The sequence below is a fragment of the Schistocerca gregaria genome, chromosome 3 (assembly GCF_023897955.1).
Source record: "Schistocerca gregaria isolate iqSchGreg1 chromosome 3, iqSchGreg1.2, whole genome shotgun sequence".
NCBI lineage: Eukaryota > Metazoa > Arthropoda > Insecta > Orthoptera > Acrididae > Schistocerca > Schistocerca gregaria.
Window position 1 is genome coordinate 882612577 of NC_064922.1, and position 19676 is coordinate 882632252.

Consider the following 19676-nt stretch of genomic DNA (forward strand, 5'->3'; position numbering starts at 1 on the left):
AGGGTACCCTCCGCCACACACCGTCAGGTGGCTTGCGGAGTACGGATGTAGATGTAGATAGATGTACATTTATGTTTTTAAATGAATAACTGCGTACAATCACTTAGTGTGACAGTAATTACGAAATCGATTGTGAAATATGAGTCTTGCAAATGTTTGTTGCATACGTTTATTTTGTTTAAATGCACAAAGTATGGTCAAAACCTTTACATTGAATAAGGCAAGCTCCCGTTGCTCATTACTAGCCGCGCGGAGTAGCAACTCTCTCTCTCTCTCTCTCTCTCTCTCTCTCTCTCTCTCTCTCTCTCTCTCTCTCTCTCTCTCTCTCTGTGTGTGTGTGTGTGTGTGTGTGTGTGTGTGTGTGTGTGTGTGTGTGTGTGTGTGTGTGTGTGTGTCTCCTTAAGTTACATTAAATAGTGTGTAAGCCTAGGGACTGATTACACCACCACCACCACCACATCATCATTGGTTGCTGCGCGCGACATCAGAAGTTGGAGCTGTCATTCGAAGGCCTGGCGCGTGGCTTTGTCTGTAGCGCAGACCGTAATATCAGCCTTCACTAAAGTTGTCACTGAACACTAAAAATTCACCCTCACTGTAGTATTTGCGTTATATTTAATTCAGCAGTGAACATTTTGTCGCCTTTCTTTATAAACTGAAACGTGTGCATACTAAAGGGATTGCTGTTAAACGATTAAGGCGACAGACTAGTGATTTCTAAGCAACTGACTGTTTCAGGGGCTCGATCGTAAAATTAGCTCTGTTAAAATAACATTGTCTTAATCGTAGCACTGCCTGCCTTCAGTACCATTTTGATACTGAGAATACCTCCATCTATGGAATAGTGTAAGCTGCAGATGCAAGGAAAGAGAAGATTTTCTTACCTTATCAAAACCTCTGAAAGAAATGTGTATTTTCTTACAGTCGCCAATCTCTGAAGGAGCTCATTAGATTTTAATTCTGAAATTTACTGTGAATTCAAAATTAGACTTGTACTCACAGGTCTAAAACAGAGGCAAGCCAAACTAATACCAGTGCAATGTTCTGACAGCAATCTTTAAACTCATTTACGCAATTAATTATTGAAATATATTAACTGGATTCTGAACTACCAGTTAGTAAAATTTACTGAACAAGTGTCCTGCCTTGTCGTGGTTTGTGTAGAAGTAACCGTGGCTGTGGTTGCATTGTTGAAGCAGTGATGGAAGATCACTTCATGCACCTTATTCACGTCTCTGATAAAAAAAAAATTATAACACTTCCCAGAGCCATTGTTCCAGTGCCAGCTATGGCTCACGAAACTTCAATCTGTCGTAAGTCCAGAAATTCTTGCATCCATGACTTAATTTCAGAACACTTAATGGACATGTAAGGGAAAGGCCACACCAGTTTGATGAAAATTCGATAAACTTTCAGCACCACAATAATTTTACCTCTGAGACTACAACATGTTGCCATCTATCCCAATATATTGGGACTGTCGCCATTATCGACCTTCATGTCCCAACATACCTACAAGAACCACTTTTGTCTCGATTTTGCAAAATACTGTTATGAGCTTGGGTCAAGTACTGAAGTAGTGCCATCTGTTAGCACAAAATGTAAATGTAGTCGGTTTTATTTATCTAAAAACGTTTGCTGACAAGGTCGTCTTACAGGTGGTCTTGCCTGTTGTGTATCCTGTATTGACAATGCCATCATTCATGAAAATACCATACTTCTCCTGTAGCGCAGGGCTGGAACTACTTAGGAAGTGCCCCTTGGAAAACTCGGGCCTCATCAGATGTGTCCAGATTTCAGTTGGTAAGAGCTAATGATAATTTGAATTTGTGTGGTGCAGACCTCACTAGGGCATGGACACAGGTTGTCAAAAAGGCACTGTGACAACTGAAGATGGCTCCATAATGGTGTGGGCTGTTTACATGGAGTGGACTTGATCCTCTGGTTAAACTGAATCAATTATTGACTGGAAATTGGTATGCTTGGCTACTTGGATACTATCTGCAGCCATTCATGGACTTTATGTTCCCAAACAAGGATGGAATTTTCATGAATGATAATGCACCATATCAGAACATTCTGGCTGATTCGAGAGAATAACTTAGCCACCCACATTGCCTGACATGAATCCCATCAAATGTTTATGGGACACAATTGAGGGATCACTTTGTGCACAAAATCCTACATCTGCAACACTAATGCAGTTATGGATGGCTGTAGAGGCAGTACGGTTCAATATTTCTGCAGGGGATTTCCAATGACTTCCTGAACCCATGCCACGTCAAGCTGCTGCCATGTACTGTGCAAAAGGTCCAACATATTAACATATTAGAAGGTATCTCTTGTCTTTTGGTACCTCTGTGTAAAATTTAAATGAAAAAACATTTGCACCTGGTATTTCTCATAACTTGCTAAAAGTATTTGATGTTACAGTTCACGCTTCTCCTAGAAGACTTCAAATGTTGTCTGAAATCTTGAGGGAAATAGTTTCTTCCTATCTATCGCATTAAGTAAACAAAACAGCATCTTGAAATTGGAAATACCTACAGGTATACTATAGGTATCTGAGGTCGGCTCATGTTTCTGTTAAATATACATGAGCTGCCGTCACACATACAAGAAGCAGAAATAGTTCTTTACTTATGAGACAATATAATCAAGACTAGGAGAGTAACTTTAACATTTAACATGATGTCACAGAAGTAGCTTGACTATACATGTGGGGTTGGTATATCATTGCGAATGAAAAATTGATTTATCCTTTTTGATTGCATTAACTTTTAATAACTAGTTTTGGTTCAAAATGAACTATCCTAAGATCTAAATATGCTGGTTACAAGAGTACCTCATCCAGTTACCAGCAAATTTACATGCTGTGTCACACACAATTTATTATGAGTCGGCATGTAAGTTTGCTGAAAGTTTCTCTCATGGGCATAGCCAGGGGGAGGGGGGGTTGAACGCCCAAACACTCACCCCTTCCCAAAAATTTGACGAAGCTTAAAAAAAGGGTGAATTGACCTTAAAATCGATTGTAATGTAATATTTATTTCTAAGCTACCTCGTTTTCAAACTGCGACTATGCTAGCGTGGCGTAGTGCGCGAGGTGTGTACTGGTGTGAAGAGCTAGCGATGGCGACAATATTACCACCAATGGCAGGACTGAACCTCAAAGGAATGAGGTTTGTCTGGAGCCACGGAAATTGCAGGTAGTGCAGTCACTGCATCAAGGCCACCCTAGTTGTCGCAGTTCCGAAGCTGGGCACAGTGAGAAGTCATTCATACGGCGGCAGCTTACTGCTACCATCGGCATCCCGCTTCCCAGAAACTTCAGAAATTGTTACTGACGTGGTGAGAATTTTTAAAAAATGTTTATTTGAAGTAATGTAGAAGAGAAAAGACTAGTGTGTGCAAAATCATGTTTTTTCTTGTTTTCTTTCTACATTTACATTTGTATAATTGTGCTCCTCAAGGTGCGACGTGGTGAGACACTGATACTGAAGTACATCACCTCCTCCCCGTCGATTCCATTCACGGACATTACGTGAAAAAAAGTACCGCTTTTAAGACTCCGTAGTTAGCCCGACTTTCGTAATCGTTATTATAGTGACCCTCTGAAGATATATACGTTGCACTCTGGTATCCTTCCGTTTTATGTACTCAGAACTTTGCTCATATTCGGAGAACTGTTCATTTCTGACGTCGAATTTTTTTACGCAGAAACAAGAACTTCAATGTGACCTACCTCAAATTTTACTTCAGTTCTCCACTCATTTCGTTTTGTCACCAATTCCATTGTCGATTTTGAAATGCCATTCTAACGTCACGAACCCGATTTGTTTTTAATCGGAATCTATATTTCGTTTTTCATGCAACCCTGTGATACGTTTTTCGCACAAAACAAACTGACGATCGATAACTGTAAGACTTATTTCCCATTGGCTGTGCCCATTTTTGCATAATGATCCTTTTAATAAGATTTCCTGCATTTATCAACAACAGCTGTACAGTTCACCAAAACCAACATATTTTCCATACGTTCTCGTCTTAGTCCTGTCAATAAACGTCTGTATGTCTTTTTCCTTCGCCGTGTCAAATTTACTTCGTTCACAACACTTTCACTACAAATAAACCTTTCAGACGTCGTCCTGACTCCCTCTGACGAACGTAAGTAAACAATGCTCATCTGATAACTGTTGCCTCCTCCACTGCCAGATTTATTATTCATGAAAATACAGTATGCAAATACAAAACCGAGTCACATTGTTGTAGTCCTCGTTTTATTAGTAACATTCATCTTTTCCTGCAGTTTACTGCATGATACCTTTCACAATGTTCATTACACAGTTCAAAAACACTGCATTCATTCGGCTGGTAAAATCATTTGTTTTGGTAGAGCTTGTGTCAAAACCATGTGCGTGACGGAGTTCATATTGTCTGTTAACATTCTTCTGTCAATATGGCATCGGTTGAATAGAAGCAGTGGCATACCGTGTGGATTGAGCGTCCAAGGCAGTTAAAAAAAAAAAAAAAAACCGGTAGAAAGAACACGTTTTCGACAGCGGAGATGAGTGTGCTGCTATATAACTGACACAAGAATAATACAAAAAGCCAATGAATGGAAAGTCAACCAAGCGTTTTCTATAAAATTGGTAACTGGCGATATATACTTTCGGTAACGAACTAGGTTTTTCAACACTTTGACATTTTGGCAATATATTTAGATGCTCCACAACTTTTATTCTCGAAATTTTTTCGTCAAATTTGCCAATCTCAGATACGGCACGTATTATGGCGACGAAACGAGTGTTTATGTAAACGTGAAAAACTAGAGTTTTGCACGGCAAAATGTAACCAAATTGCGAAGTATTCTTTCCCAATCGATACAGAACTTAATACACGACAGATTTGGTAACCTTGATGTTTTGCATTAAATGCTTAAGTTCGAAAGAATTTGAGAACAATCAGAAAAATGTCAGAAATTTCTGTGGCTTTCTTTTCATCAAATCAAGACTGTAGGTCCACTCAGAAATCTGGCAAAGCGCGGATTATACATATCTGAGGCCCATTGGAGTGATTGTTTTCAGAACTCCAAAGATTTTTGGATAGCAGAACGTTAATTTTCTTGCCCTAGTAGCTGTTGCCCGTCATTTAGTGAGTGTGGTTAACTGAATTTAAATCAGCACACTTGCAATCTAAAACCAGCCGAATAGAATTAATAATAACCAGTCATTTGTTTGCTAATTTTTCATTTTAGTATTTTTTCATAGGGTTATCTGCATCGCAAAAATGGAGGCAAAGAAAAGCTGAGAATACAAACAAATCTAAGGGCTTGGTATATTGGAAAAAATGGTTTCACAAACTGGCACATTTAAAGACGCATCTTCAACTGTCGAACCCGCCAGTCATAATGTGACGAGTGGAGACGGTGAAGGCGTAAAGATTGCTGAGGCCTCATTATCAGAAAGAGCTACAAACGCGGAGGTACTTTTCGCCACTCGGCAGTCTTCTTGCACACTGCCTCCCGGCATCAATCAACCTGCAACATCGAGCGTGATACTTACTTTACGTGATGGCCCATTGCTTCGAATGGATTTGCTACATTAGACATAGGTTTATATTCAAATCAAAGTTCATAACTGGAGGATTATCTAAAGGGTACCGTCTAGTGATTACTGATTCCCTGATTCGTCAAATCGAAACTTGAGCTTTCAACTGAAATCGTTGGATAGATTCCCTTGGCTGTCTTATTCTGATTTAAAAACTGCAGCCTTCTGCAAAAGTTGTCATTATGGATCGTTCATGTGAAGGCAGTGATTAGGAAAACTCGTGAGCCTTTTTCAAATTGGAAAAAAGCGCTGGAGAGATTTCAAACGCATCCACAAACTTCCTATCACAAGCGAAATTCGGAAATGGCGGACAATTTTCTTAAAACTGTTTCCTCAAAGACGTTTACAGTAATCGAGCAATATTCAGAGAGAAAACGTTAGCAAGAAGTCAATAAAAGGAAACTGACGTCCGTAGCAAAAACTAGAATTTTTTGTGGTAAACAAGGCATTCCTTTAAGAGGACGTACTGACTCTGGACTAGTTTACACATGATTGGAACCTCAGCGACAGCTAATGAACGATGGCAACTTTCGAGCGTTACTGCGTTATGCTGTTAGAGTCTGGATAAAAACATATTTTGGAGCATTTGTCAACAGCTCCAAAGAACGCTCTGTATACCAGCCCACAAATTCAAACTGACATTGCTATTTGTGGTGAAATTATACAACTTAAAATAATTGATGTAAATAAAGCCAGAATATTTAGTATTCTTGCTGATGAAACTACTCACATTGCACACGTAGAACAAGTTGCACTTTGACATTCTCCGAATCAACATACCGTAGGCAATCACTATAAAATTAAGGAAATGTTCCTCAAATATATTCCAACTATTGATGTTACTGGATTAGGCCTTGCAAAGCTAATCATTAAAGCATCGAAAAACACGGACTTGACTGTTCTCATGTAGCTGGTCAAGGCTATGACGGTGTTGCAGCTTTGAGTGCAATTGCTGACGCGTGTTCACGAGAAGAAATCAGAAATTGCGTGGGGATTGTGCAGTCTCTTGGGTCTTACTTCAGCCATTCTGCTAAACGCACTGCCGTATTAAAAGACGAAATTCGCGAACCGTTGCCAACTGGACACCAAAAAACTTGCTTGCACTATGTGAAACAAGATGGGTCCACAAGCACGAAGCAGTAATCCGTTTCAAGGAAATTTTTACAGCAACTGTCGCTGCCCTCGAAAAACTGCAACTAGCTATAACAAGGACTCGTCAAGACAAGCTGCCCAACTGATACACACTTCGTTCCTCAAATTTTGTGATGAGTTTCGTGGTTCTTCGAAAAGTGATGAGCTACACACTATAGAAATCAAAACAGCTGCAAGGAACCAATATAGACCTCATTGCAACATTTCATCATGTTGACAATGTTCTTAACGCCTTGCAGTTATTGAGTCAATGCTGAAGATAAATTTACAAAGGTTTTTGCAGAAGCAAAGCTAATGTCACGAGGAAAATGCTTTGCTGCAGGCGCCGCGTCTTACTGGGAAGCAGTTGAAACGCTCTAATTCGCCTGCAGTGGATGTAATTACATACTGTATTCCAGAGTGAATTTTTATTCCATTCCTTGAGCACACAATTAAACTGTTAACTGAAAGATTCACAAAGCATCGCAAATTAATGTGCTCTTTACGGTCTATTGCCAGAAAATTTCGATAAAATCACTGATGTTGATGAGGCGATATCAATGTATTCGGCACTAATTCTGGAGAAAAGCACATCAGTAATAAAAGCAGAATTTGACATTTGGAAGGCACAGATGACTTCGAAGAGTCAAAAATCTGCTTTGGAGAACTTAGATCTGTGAGATTCAAAGTTGTATCTAAACATTTACGTACTGATTCAGATTTTGGTAACAGTAGCAGTTTCAACAGCGGCTCCAGAAAGAACATTTTCCAGGTTAAGGAGATTAAAAAATTATCTTAGGAACACAGTTTCCGAAAAATAGGCTCAACGATTTGGCTCTAATGAACATCCACTACAGCATAGAACTTGATGTGTCAGAAGTTGTAGATTCCTTTTCGAAAAAAATACTTGTTATATAAATGTGTATTTGCTAAAATAAACAAAAAAACAATTACTTTGTTTGTAATCTGCTATTTCCATTCTGACTAATACATACATAATAAATAATGCTTTTGTAGTACCTACAGCAATACATAAAAAGACTAGTTATGTATTTCTGACCAAAAAACTTAATTATACTTATGCCTTTGCTGTGCTTCTTCCTAAACTGGTATCTCTGCCAAATCTCCTGCTAGCAACAACAGTTATTGTGCAGTTTGTTGCTACTGTTGTCAGTGTGTGTTAATATAAGCTCCATTATAAAAGTATCCATTCAATATGTCTTAACAAAAGTTGTACTACAATCAAAGTTCTTATCCTCTCTTTTTCATTGAACGAATTAATGTCGACTACATATTGTAAATGCAGAACCTCCAATGAAATCTACTAAGTTCACACAAGATAGGAAGCATTAAAGTTTATTCATACTAAATAAGATTTATGCAGTTTAGTACTCTAACTAAAAATCGTCCATGAACTTTTCTAAATGGACCCATAATCTTGCAGAAGTTTCCTTTCCAGTAGCTGGCCATTGCCTACCTTACCAATCTAAAACTAACACAACACACATAATTTAATTGCAGATTCATTACCACTAATAAGGATTACATTTGAAGATTCACATTCCTACTCTGCAATTTTCCTGTCATTTCTACCATAGTACTAAGCAGGATGGTGTAGTGCCTGAAGCACTCGACACACACATTTAAGAGACCTGGATACAACCCAAGAGCTGACCATACATGTATTGGTTTTCCACAGTTTCCCAGTTCACTCTAGGCTAATGCCAGAATAGTTCCTTGAAAAGCCCACACCCACTTCCTTCCTCGCTGTTAATTAAAAAAGGCAAAATCTCCGTCTTTAATGACCTTAGCTGTCGACCAGACATAAACACTAAATTTACTTCCTTACACCTACCATAGATGATCTCGATGGGCCTATGAAGTGGAAACCGAACATTTGTTGTCAGCAAATTCTTTTCTTCACTTCTCACTTCTGATGATCATTGTTACTTGTCCAGCTCACTAACTCATTGTTGTATGAATTTAAACCACTTTTTGGATGGACGTGGATTGCACAGATCTTCACTGCCATCTCTACACAATGTTTACTGCCATACAAAAACATTGAAATATCATCGACAAAAGAATTTTACTATTCCTGATTAATGATAATATTTATTAGTTAAATAATTGTTCAATTGCAACTCTACTTTATTATGATCATCATTTGTTGAAACCTCCACGAAATCATATCCTGGCTACGCTTATGGTTACTCTTGTACCACATTTGTAAAGATCTGAGGATGGTTATTGAACCAAAACTAGTCATTTAAAAAAATTAACTCAATAAAGACAAGTAATGTGATTTAAAAGCTGTGATTGCAGATTTGTTCTCAAAGGACACTGTCACTTCCTGCAAAGGGAAAAACAAAAAAATCTTAAGAAACCAGAGTTTACAGGATATGTGGCAAATATTCAGACCACTGTCTACTAGTGTTGATAGTTACCTCACTAGTTAAATATAAAAGCAAAAAAAATACCCAAAAACAGCTCGAGAGATATTCAAAATGGTTGCTCCTTGATTTTTGTGTGTTCATTTCATTTTGCACTGTCAATTAGCTATGATAATGATGAAGAATGTAACAATATAAGAACCTGTATAGAAAATGTGATAAACTACAAGAGGGAAAAGAAAAGAAATCCAAAAAAATTGGGTAGGATATGTAGAATTTGCAGATATCAGAAAATAAAGACAAAGCATATGGAAAGCTCCTGTCACTAGTCAGAAAACCACTATTAGACAATATACAATGAGCGTGCATGTCAGATAAAAAAGTAAAAGGTGGTTTATACATGGTTCAAACAGAAAGTGTTGTATATTTTGATTAGGCAAAGGAATTTCTAGGTATTTAAAATGACAATGAATAAACTACAAAACACTCAAAAATGACAATAGAAAAGCTGTAGTAATAGAAAGAAAAATGAAGAATTCAGAAAATATACAGGTACTTTCATACACATTACTAAATCTTAATATGTGCTCCTAAATGTGATAAATTGCAAGCTAATGAAAAACAGTGAATGTCATGTCTGTTCAAAAGAAGTAACACAAGCAAATGTGGAAACCACACATATATTAGCCTGTTGAGAGCTGTGTAAAAGTTCTACCCATATCTTCAAGAAGATAAGTACACACACACACACGCGCACGCGTTAAGGGTAATCAGACATGAAACAAAAACAGTAATAAATAATACACAAGAAGAGAAAATTATGGGTGGTGTTCTACCAACTCATTTTAATATCTTTATTGACAAATGTTCTTAAAAATTATCTCGAAATTAAATTACATAAAGTCTGTATTATAAGTGTGTTAAAACTTACAGCTTACAAATAATAATGCACACAACAGCTTCTAGTTAGCAGTATACCAGCTAAACCAAACATGTACAGAACAAGATTTTATAATTTTATGGAAGTTATGGACTGTAAGGTAAATAATAATATAGTCAAACACAGTAATTAAGAATGATTTAATTGAACATAGCAAATCTCAAATATCTGGGCAGTGACTTTTTAACGTGATATAGATGGAAAGTTGGACACATTTCAAGCAGTATGTGGAACAATAAATGTAACAATAAATGGAACACTTAGACACAGCCCCGAAACTTAGAAAAATCACGTTTTAACAAAATTATGGTGATAACATTGTTGTGAGAGAGCAAGGATTGGAGGAAGGCGAATTCCAACTAAGTGAAAGTTGACTTCACTTGTTGATAGATCGTCATGGCATTAAACAAGTTGCTATTTCAGGTGAAAATATTTCTGTTGTTGGTGATGCAGGTCAGAAGTTAGTTGAAAAAGTCTCAGAATATAAACTGGTAGCTGATCAATTGGTGTAGAGCACTGATGAGACAGTGCTAAAGTAATGATATGCTATCTCACAAATCCCCTGCCTCAAAGTAGTCAAGTGCAAAACTATGGAAGGACTGGCTGACCACAGCAACATGCAGCAAGGCAAGTGGTGATAAAAAATAGCTGTTACCTGTAATTGGCAGGTCTAAGAAACAAAGAACCTTCATAAAAGAACACACAGCAATACTTCCTGGTTATTACAAAGGTAAAAAAAAATGCTTGGATGAATGGTAATTTTGTTTAAAGAATGTTTATGGTGCATTTGTTCTGGTTTTAACAAATACTTTAGATAAAGAAACTTACCACTCCATGCAATTGTATTGCAAGACAGTGCCCTAAGCCCCACCCTTGAGTCTGAACTTCAAGGAAGTGACATAAAAGCTACCTTTTTGCCCCTCCCACGTGACTTACATATTTCAACCAATGGATGATGGTGTTATTGAGTGGTTAAAATGTTACATGAGGAGTTACATCAGTGCTTTGTTAGAGAAAACGGAAGAGGATTTTGCTGTCATCAAAGCCATGATAGGCTTCAACATAAAAGATGAAATTTATACAGTTGCTCAAGCTTGAGAAAAACATGACGAAACTCCTCTACAAGAAACATGGGAGGTTTGCCGTTGCCTAAACCAAAAGCAGGAACTTTCACAAATTAATGAGCCAGACTATAGATTTAGTCATTCATTTGCAAACTCAAGACAAATATCCAGCCTGCTGATAGAGAGGAGTGGCTATCAGGTGGCACTACAGCTGTCAATAATGAATGACAATATCTTGACCAGACTGTGGCTCTGGTTTTGCAACAGGATAGTGTTGAGCAAGGGGAGTCAGAAAATGAAGAAAGATTATGAAAATATCAGCCACTCTGCAGCAAAGGATGAGTTAGAGACCTCTCTCTAATATTCAGAACATCCAGCTGCTACTGCTATGGACGTATTGTGGGCAAAATAGAAATTGTAATGCAAGTGAAAAGTCAAGATGTAAGAAAGGGAAACAAAATGAAAATACATTTTCAGTGTATAAAACTTCCTATTTTCCTTTCCCTTTATTAGAAATGTAATTTTGGTACTTAATTTTGATTTATTACATTGTTTTGAGCTCTGTAAATGTCCATTCTCCTCTCATTATCTGACCTTTTTGGCATCATACTGAACACCTCCTCCTGAGGAGGATTGTTAATTGAGGTTCTACTCTCTCTCTCTCTCTCTCTCTCTCTCTCTCTCTCTCTCTCTCTCTCTCTCTCTCTCTCTCCTCTGTGCTGACATTTAGTGTTGGAACAGCATTTACCTCTCATCATTCCTGTAAAATATACTGCTCCAATTTTTGCATTATTTGCTCTTGTAGGAGTTGTTAATTAAGCTGTTTTTTTATTGAACAGAACTAGTTGATCCTGACAGTGGAGTACCAGATACTGGACCTGTCACACAAGGCACTACTAAACCAGTCACGAATTCTCCACCAGTGACAAAACCAACAGTCACACCTAAACCACCAGAGAAGTGTGACAACACAATAACAACTGTCAATGGAAAGCCTGCTTGTAAGGGGCACATCATTTTCGAAGATACTTTCTCGACACTAAATCCAAGCAAATGGCAGCACGAGATACAGCTGGCGGGGGCTCCTGTAAGTTATCTTCTCAGTTAGTTTTCCTTCCTCATGCTAATAAAAGCATTTCATGTATCAAGATGGTAGAACAACGGATTCTGATGTTGAGTGATAGATGGTTCAGATGCTTGTCTAGCCTTCCAGACTGAAGTTTTCTGTGGGTTCTGTACATTACTTCAGACAATGGTTCAGTAAATGGTTTATTAGAAAGAGCAAGATGGTGTTACTTCCTTACCCTCCCTCAGTCAAAGTTTGCGCTTCATGACTAATCACCAAATAGTGTTTTCTGATGTATCTATATCTGGCTTCATAGGTTAGTATGGATTTGACAAACATATTAAGTTGTTGGACGCTTCTGACTATTAAAACTGTGACCAAAAAAGGTAAAAGTCTGGATCAGGGCCACGTACTTCAGTGTTTTGTGTAGCAGTTTTGTCAGTACTCCCTGTGAAGTCTGATGGAAAGGAGTGAGGGTCTGCCAGCTGTTAGATTTGTGCAGTCAATGAGAGAGCAGCAGTCGCAGCAGTGGACAAATGACGTATCTGGAAGGAATATTGTCACATTCTCATGCCAGTATATCACAGCCTGTGAGACTGGAACACATCTGAAAGAAGTAGGAAAATATTTTGACAGTCAAGATCATTAATTCAATTTAAGTTGTGCTTCAAATTCTCAGCCTAACCACCACCCCATAATTTGCTACGTATGTGAAAGAAAAACATTGGACAAACACTATTTTTTTGCAAGTAAAAATGTTACACTTCAACTGAGCCTAAGTCTAAGCTAAATCTGTCACCACAACTAGGTACTTCAGCTTTTACATTCTTTGGCTTCACCATCTCACACTCAAACTGTCACAGTCCAATCTAACCACAACCTTGTAATTCATAATACATGGAAAAAGCTGGCAAATATTTGTGACAACAAAGATTATAAAATTAACTGCTGCTCATCAAACTTACAGAAATTTAAGCTGTGCTATTAGGTCCCAGTCTAACCTTTACCTGGTAATTTGTGACTGAAATTTGTGAAGAAAATTTTATATTTTGGTGCTAGAAATTTAATACCCTCTTCCCTTGCCTCTCATTGGTTATGTGAAAGTATTATACCATTGACTGTGCAAAACTGACACATTAGCAGTCTAAGAGCAGTAGAGGTACACTGCCATGACTCTGCTACTCCTGGTAGACTCAAGCCAACATCTCACTGGAATGTTAGTTATGAGACAATAGTGTTATAACTTCTGTAAGGAGAATAAACATCTACCAGCATGACTCAGAATTAGACACCAGCAGAAATGTGATGTGTAGAAACTGATGTTCATTGTTCAGCAGTATTGCTACTCACCTTGAATGCAACTCATATTGAATGGGGGTCTCACAGCTGTCATACAAATATAGAAATGTGGAAGCCATGAGCTCAGGAAGGCCATATTCAGTGTCTTGGAAGATTTCAATGACCCCCCATGAGACTAGTGCTGAGAGGACATATTGTTTGGCTGTGGAGAATCATACAGCAATCTCTCATACCTTGAGTCAGGAAATGAGTTTCTTTGCAGCGAGAGAGGCCTACTCAGTGCTGTGCTGTCCAGAGCATCATGGACTAAAAGCATAGCAATCATTGTTGCAGCTTCCCTTGATGCAGCAGCAGAGGTGTGCATCAGTGATGTACTCAATGACAAGACTATACCCAGGAGTCCACCAGACTTTTGTGGAAAGTCCTGGGTTTGTGTAGAGCATCACCAAGCATAGCAGTGTATGGATGCTCAAAAATGAACTGCTATTGCCAGACTGCCTTTATCATGATGACAGCACCTGGTGTGGTTTTATGAAGTGCCATTAGATACAAATCATGATTGCATCTAGCTCACAGTCAGTAATTTGGACAGCAGAAATTTTGTTTCTGCCATTTTAAGGCTAGAAGCTGTCACCCTAACTTCAAGTGACCCAGAACTTTATCTAGCAAAAAGAAAATGCAAAATTAAGTTTTCCTTTGTGTTCTGATCTACCTTCATACAGAGGGTGTCACTGTTGACCAGGCCAGCACGTTCAGATATCTCACGCCTCCCTCCCTCCCCCAGTCTGGTAATGGGTTGCTGAGAGACTGGAACATTACCTCCTGCCAACTACTATGACTGAATGCAAGCATAGGGTAGTAGCAGTGTAGAATGACATAGCTGCATCTGTCATCTAAATGGTTTGATGCTCATCTGGGTTAGACAGACAGTTGCGACCGAGAGGGCAGCTCTCTGTATTAAATACTGCCTCTTGTGTACTGCCAGATCACAAATAAATGTATATTCAGCCTACTATTTGTTGTACACAAATAAGTAAAATTTCTTTATTTGCCTTCAATTCTGGTTCTGCAGTATTAATTGCTAGCTGTGTATTTTCTACTTGCAGTGGTTGAAAAAGAACTGGGAGTCACTTCTGGCTTTTGAATGAGGAAAAAGTGACTAAATAAGTGTGAAACTAGATGCTGTTTATGATGCTATGCCTACTGGTTGAATTAATTTAAACATGATTCACCACTGTTTCCTTTTTTCTTCAGAAGAATGAGCTAGGACATGTAACATCATCACCAATGAAACAATTCAACAAGTCTGAGACATCTTCTCACTGACCATTGGGATGAAAGTATGTGAAGTAGCAGAGGGCACAGCTGTGTTGAGGAATAGCAATTAATATTTTACATGATGATTGGTTGGTTTCTTACAGTGGACTAGTGTGTTATTTACCTTTAAAACTGTTTTGAGCAACTGAAGCATTTGACACTAGTAATGGGAAACGAATATCATAGAAACAAGCAACAATCAAAATAATGCCTGAACTAACCTTGTACACATATTGAATTGGTAATATTATAGGCAGAGCTTAAAGAAAATTATTCATTCTTGTGTGTTTTTAGAAGTTACATGTGTTTATTGATATATTGTCTTTCAACTGTTACCTTATTTTCGATATCATCTGATTATATTTATAAAATTGTGAGAGTTACACAATATTTCCATAAATTTCTGTTGACAGGATTACCAGTTTGTTGTGTACACAGACAGTGAGGAGAATACTGTTGTGAAAGATAGCAAGTTGTTTATCAAACCCACACTGCTTTCTCCAGGTGACAGCAATTACATTTATACTGGAAAACTTGATCTGCCAAGGTAAGTATGTGGTTCAGATACAATGGTAATATGTATATTGAGTATGGATTCTTCTAACCATTTCCTTGTGCATTTTAAAATATTCACTTTTATGTCTGAAATTTATGCAGTCTCCTAATCTTAGCTATTTTTTAAAGTGATTATTCCATATAACAGCTGTGCTCAGCAGCATCTAAGAGAGTGATTTGAAAAGTTTTCAGAATGGAATAGAAAAACTTACTTCCATGACTGAAACTTTATTTTTCATTGTAGTCTCCTTGTAGGTTAATGCATTTGGTCCAATGAAGTTCCATTGCTTTGATCCCATCTCGAAAATGAGTTTCCTCCGTGCCTGCAAAATAGTTGTCAACTCCGGCTATCAGTTCTTCATTTGAAGTGAATCTTCATCCATCAAGAAAAATTCTCAGTTTTGCAAAGAGATGGAAATCTGACAGTCATATCAGGTGAATAAGGCAGGTGCAGCAACAATTCATACCTTAGTTCATGTAATTTTGCCATGGCAACAGCACATAGGATCGGGCAGGCAGCACAAGTTGTAGCACCCATCTCGCAGATAATTTTTTCATTTATAATTCTTCTGTTAAAATGTGATACACCCCTTCAGATGACACCCAGGAAGCTTGAGCAATTTCATGCACTTCCAAATGGCGATCCTCCATGACCATTTTGTGCACTTTTTCAATGGTTTCTGGAGTAGTGACACATCTTGGCAGACCTCTGTGTGGATCATCTAAGCTCTCCTGACAAAATTTAAATTAATTTGTTCACTTGGCAAAAGTTAAATATGAGGGAGCAGCCCTCCAGTGTATTCTAGAAATGTCCTTTGCTTTCACACCTTTCTTTATGAAGTACTTAATCACTGCTTGAATCCCATTGTTGTGCCCCCCCCCCCCCCCCCCCAAATCACACCATATTTGCAAATCACTACATGGGAACAACAGACCCATGTTACCACCACAGCTCACTTCCAAAAGCAGTGACATGACATGTGTTTATAGGCAACAGTCCAATGAATATCATGTGAACAACTCGTAGTGTTGGCTATGACCTCTCTTGGTGATTCTAAAAACTTTGCAAACAACCCTCATATATTGAAATACCTTAGCCTGCCATTTTGATTGCTGTTTGTCAGAAGGATAGTGCTGAAAGAGTTTTCATTTATTAATCCAGTAAATCTTTAATTATATTCTGTAGAACTCATCCACAGAGAAGTATATGGTATGTGGAACTTTACAAAATTTAATCATCATGCATATAATTCTGTTTGTGTTTGTATTGAGTACATGAGGATTTCAAAAAGTGTTAGCTTTTGACTTCAACACCCATGATGACTCTTACACAAGATCTGTGGAAGGGGCGTTAGCATCTCTTTTTGCAAATATGTATTGTGCGTTTTCATATTATGGCATGTTCATCTGCGTCTCCCTCCATGGATGATGGAACAAAACATACATCTAATCTAATTCACTATAATTCCACATTTGCCAATTGGTATGAATGAGTTTGAGTGGTACCAATATTAAAGCATTTAAAGATTTGTGGGTGAATTTACAAGTTAAACATTAGAAAAAAGATAGCTTTAAAGGATACATGCAGGTATGACTACACTGTTAATGATGGATGAACAGCAAAAATTTGGGAATAGTCTCACTGTAATTAATCCAACTGAGAAGTGATGAGCTGAAGTTGCAGGGGAAAAACAAGTGCTTAACTGTATAAAGTGTTGTCACTCTAAATTTTGAAGTCCATTCGGAGGTCTGTCATACCCAACAATCATCCTAGCTGATAAGTATTTCATCTAACTTCACAGCAACTTTTAGGGTACTAAAGTACCATGTAACTGGGTTAATTAATTATACTACTTTGTCTCATCATGAAAGAAAATGTACAGCGGTGTAAACTAGTAAAGGCATACTTCCATGAAATGCAACTGTTAGCTGAAATGAAATTGCGTACTATTAGACTACTATTATTTATTTACCCTTACTTTGCCTAAGTTTAACATAAGTTACCTTTTTTATGTTAGAGGTAGATTTTAAACTTGATTTCATTCAAGTTAGTTAAACAGCAAATCAATGAATTGTCACTCACACAACATACGTATCTTCATGTGAGGTGTGGTACTGTAGTAAGTAAAATTAATGGTAAATCCAGGATGGAAAAAACAGTGTTATGAAAATGAAAGTTGCCATTCACCATATATCGGAGATGCCACGTCGCTGATACGCACAACCAATTGTCACAAATAAACAAACTTTCGGCCAGTAAGGCCTTCACCAAACACACATCAGAGGTGGGTGTGTGCTTGCGCAGTTTTTACCTTCCCTCTTGTTTTGCCATCTGCCTCCTTAAAATTAATTTTGTTAACTAATTATGACTAACATACATGAGTGTAAAGTGCATTTTCATAAGAGAAAGGTTGGCCCTCAGTTTTAAAGAATACAACACCAGATCTAATTTTGTGCTAAGTTGTATGTAACTGATTTTTTATTTTTTCTTTTCTTAGTTAGTATCTTTCATTATACGGTGAAATCAGTAATTGTTTTGTAACTTAAATTCTATTGTTGACTTAAAACAAATATAAATTATGAACTAATTATCAACATTTGAAGGAACAACTAATAGTATTCTTAATGTATCTATTTGACTCTATTTGAAAATAATTGCCACATCCAGCCCTTCATTAATTCCAAAGTAATTACGTTTTGTCAAAAGTATTGTTTGCATAACTATATTTGTTAGTTTCATGATTTAAACCAATAATTTGGCTTAGCCCTTGTAGAAGAAATCGTAAAACAATAATAATAATAATAATAATAATAATAATAATAATAATAATAATAATAATAATAATATATTAAAAACAAAGATTCCAAGACTTACCAAGCGGGAAAGTGCCGGCAGACAGGCACATGAACAAAACACACAAACACACACACACACACACAGAATTACAAGCTTTCGCAACTGGCAGTTGCTTCGTCAGGAAAGAGGGGAGGAGAGGGAAAAATGAAAGGATATGGGTTTTAAGGGAGAGGGTCCTACCAACCGATCCCTTCTTGCAGCATAGTTTGTAATGATTTATGCTGAATGTTACTAAAGTTTCTTCCTACCTGGTCTATTGATGAAAGAATGTAGAATTTTCATGGGTCACAAAATTTAGTCACATTGACATCCGAACTGCACACTCATCATGTAAACAAAATATGCACAGACTTCACTGATCTCTTTGACTTCCAAAAGTAACTTCAAAACTGATTCCCTGCAGCATCGCTTTATATATATAATTTTAACAATAACTTCCAAAATAAAGAATTATTATTTTGTACAGTTTTGATGTTACAATTAAAATGTACAAAAATGTGAAGAAACTGTAATAACTTTTTAGCTGTTTCCCAAGATAGTGAGGACTGTTACTGGATTTTTAGAATACAGTTTTGTTAATTAGATGCATTGATTTTTTTATGCTAACATCTCTGCAGTCACTAATTATTTATTGCTAAGGACTTACTACTTCAATTTCTTGATTAGTTACTTAATTTAGTGTGTACACACAATTTTATCAATGACAACAATCCACCAATAATTACGACAATTCATATCCTTCCAGAGCATTCTACATGCCTTCGCAATGAATATAAAGTTTTTTTATCAAATAATACAGAATGGTACATATAAAGACACACATACAAGGCCTTAGGAAGCACTGAATTCTGCAATAACTATCCGGATGCATATAAAAAAGGCTGTATCAGACATTTCATATTAATTTTGGGGAAGGCTGTATAGTTATAAATTGACCATGCACTGAACATATACATGCCCAGAACAGCTGGTAATGGGAGGGAACCTCCATAGTATACAGTCACTGTAAAGAGACAAACATGTTCGGCTGTCAAGAGAGCACTGTCCTCCAAGGGCATCCACAACTCCTTTGTAGATACGTTTGTAGCAAGCACGGGACCTCGAGCTACTGTGGCCCTCTTTCCTTTCCAGGCTGCACACCTTTCTTTCCCACATCCTTCCCCAACACCCATCTCCCCCCCCCCCCCCCCCCCCCTCACCACAGCCTCTTCCCTTCCTTTTCTCCACCTCTGGGAGTCTGTTTAGTGCCTAAGTCCGGAGACGGATGCTCGAAACTGTAAAACAGTCTCTCTTCTTCGCTTTCTCTGCTGGCAAGTCTTTGTTCTTCTCCTTTGTCCTTCTCTTCTCCTTATCTCTTCTGTTAACTATTTTCTTCACTGTGGCGTTTGAGACCTCCCTTCTTTTCTTTCTTTCCTTTCCTTTCCTTTTTCCTTCCCTTATCCCTT

At 37.7% G+C, this 19676-nt stretch overlaps 1 protein-coding gene across 1 annotated transcript in view; it reads left to right on the plus strand.

Moving 5' to 3' along the window:
• LOC126355040 (beta-1,3-glucan-binding protein-like) overlaps positions 1 to 19676 on the plus strand; it is a 99103-nt gene that overhangs the window by 59151 nt on the left and 20276 nt on the right. The window contains exons 3-4 of the mRNA XM_050005192.1: positions 11977 to 12224; positions 15233 to 15366. Of these exons, the coding sequence (XP_049861149.1) occupies positions 11977 to 12224; positions 15233 to 15366 (382 nt within the window). The remainder of the gene's footprint in view (positions 1 to 11976; positions 12225 to 15232; positions 15367 to 19676) is intronic.